Source organism: Wasmannia auropunctata, unplaced genomic scaffold (genome assembly GCF_000956235.1).
Source record: "Wasmannia auropunctata unplaced genomic scaffold, wasmannia.A_1.0 LD336092.1, whole genome shotgun sequence".
NCBI lineage: Eukaryota > Metazoa > Arthropoda > Insecta > Hymenoptera > Formicidae > Wasmannia > Wasmannia auropunctata.
In genome coordinates this window covers 3,288,954-3,289,770 of record NW_012026798.1, presented here as the reverse complement: position 1 = coordinate 3,289,770, position 817 = coordinate 3,288,954, and the positions used below count along the sequence as shown (strand labels likewise).

The 817-nt window shown below is 40.5% G+C and overlaps 1 protein-coding gene across 1 annotated transcript in view; it reads right to left on the bottom strand.

Annotated features, from left to right (window-relative positions):
* LOC105447804 overlaps positions 1-817 on the bottom strand; it is a 16,342-nt gene that overhangs the window by 8,659 nt on the left and 6,866 nt on the right. Inside the window, exons 6-7 of the mRNA XM_011686011.1 lie at positions 387-687; positions 98-340 (exon numbers count right to left, since the gene is read on the bottom strand). Coding sequence (XP_011684313.1) covers positions 98-340; positions 387-687 — 544 coding nt within the window. The remainder of the gene's footprint in view (positions 1-97; positions 341-386; positions 688-817) is intronic.

Below are 817 nucleotides of genomic sequence, written 5' to 3'. Positions count from 1 at the left end.
ATGTACTCAATCTTGCTATCATTCACTGTATACCTTTTCCAACTTTTTTACCGCTTTTTACAACTGTGGCAGCAGGGGTGCGATTATATTCTTATACTTGTGACCCTTGTTACCCATTATTTGACCCTGCGCGCTGGGATCGCGTCTATACGCGTTTGTAGTTAATAGAATACTCTGATATTTCTGTAGGTCATCGTCAGTGTAGACTGCTTCATTTGGATAACATATGAAAATCAATTCGTAAAGTCCTGGCGTTTCAGCATAACTTTTCCCGTCTATGATTATATTATCGTTTTTATCCAAGGTGATACGTTTGTTGCCAAGCTTCGTTCCCTCATTGCTAAAATAAACTCCATAAACGTCGTCTATGTTGACCACTTTTTTACCGCTTAGGACCGTACCCAGATATTTTTGTCCCATAGTGCATTTGTAGCTTTTCTTGTCCCTCGGATGTTTGCAATTGATTTCGAACGGATGTTACGAGCGGCTCATTCGCGATTTTGAAAATTTTTTCAACGAAGGGAGCGTACGATTCATCGTGTGATGGTAACATTTCAGACATTTCATTCAAAGTAGACGGCACAGTTTTCGAACGTTTCAGCATTGATTTAACTGGAGTGGAAGCCAGTATAGAATTGTCTAACGAGGCGCTTGATTTTTTGGGTATTGGTTTCATATATCCTTCGTCTACTCCCGAAAAGAACGATTCGTTCTCGACCAATTCATCGTCGGCGGTATTTTCAGCAATTCAGTTTTAGAGGCTACGTAATAACTTCGTATAGCATACAACTGAGTCGACAAGGCACACAGGGGGATA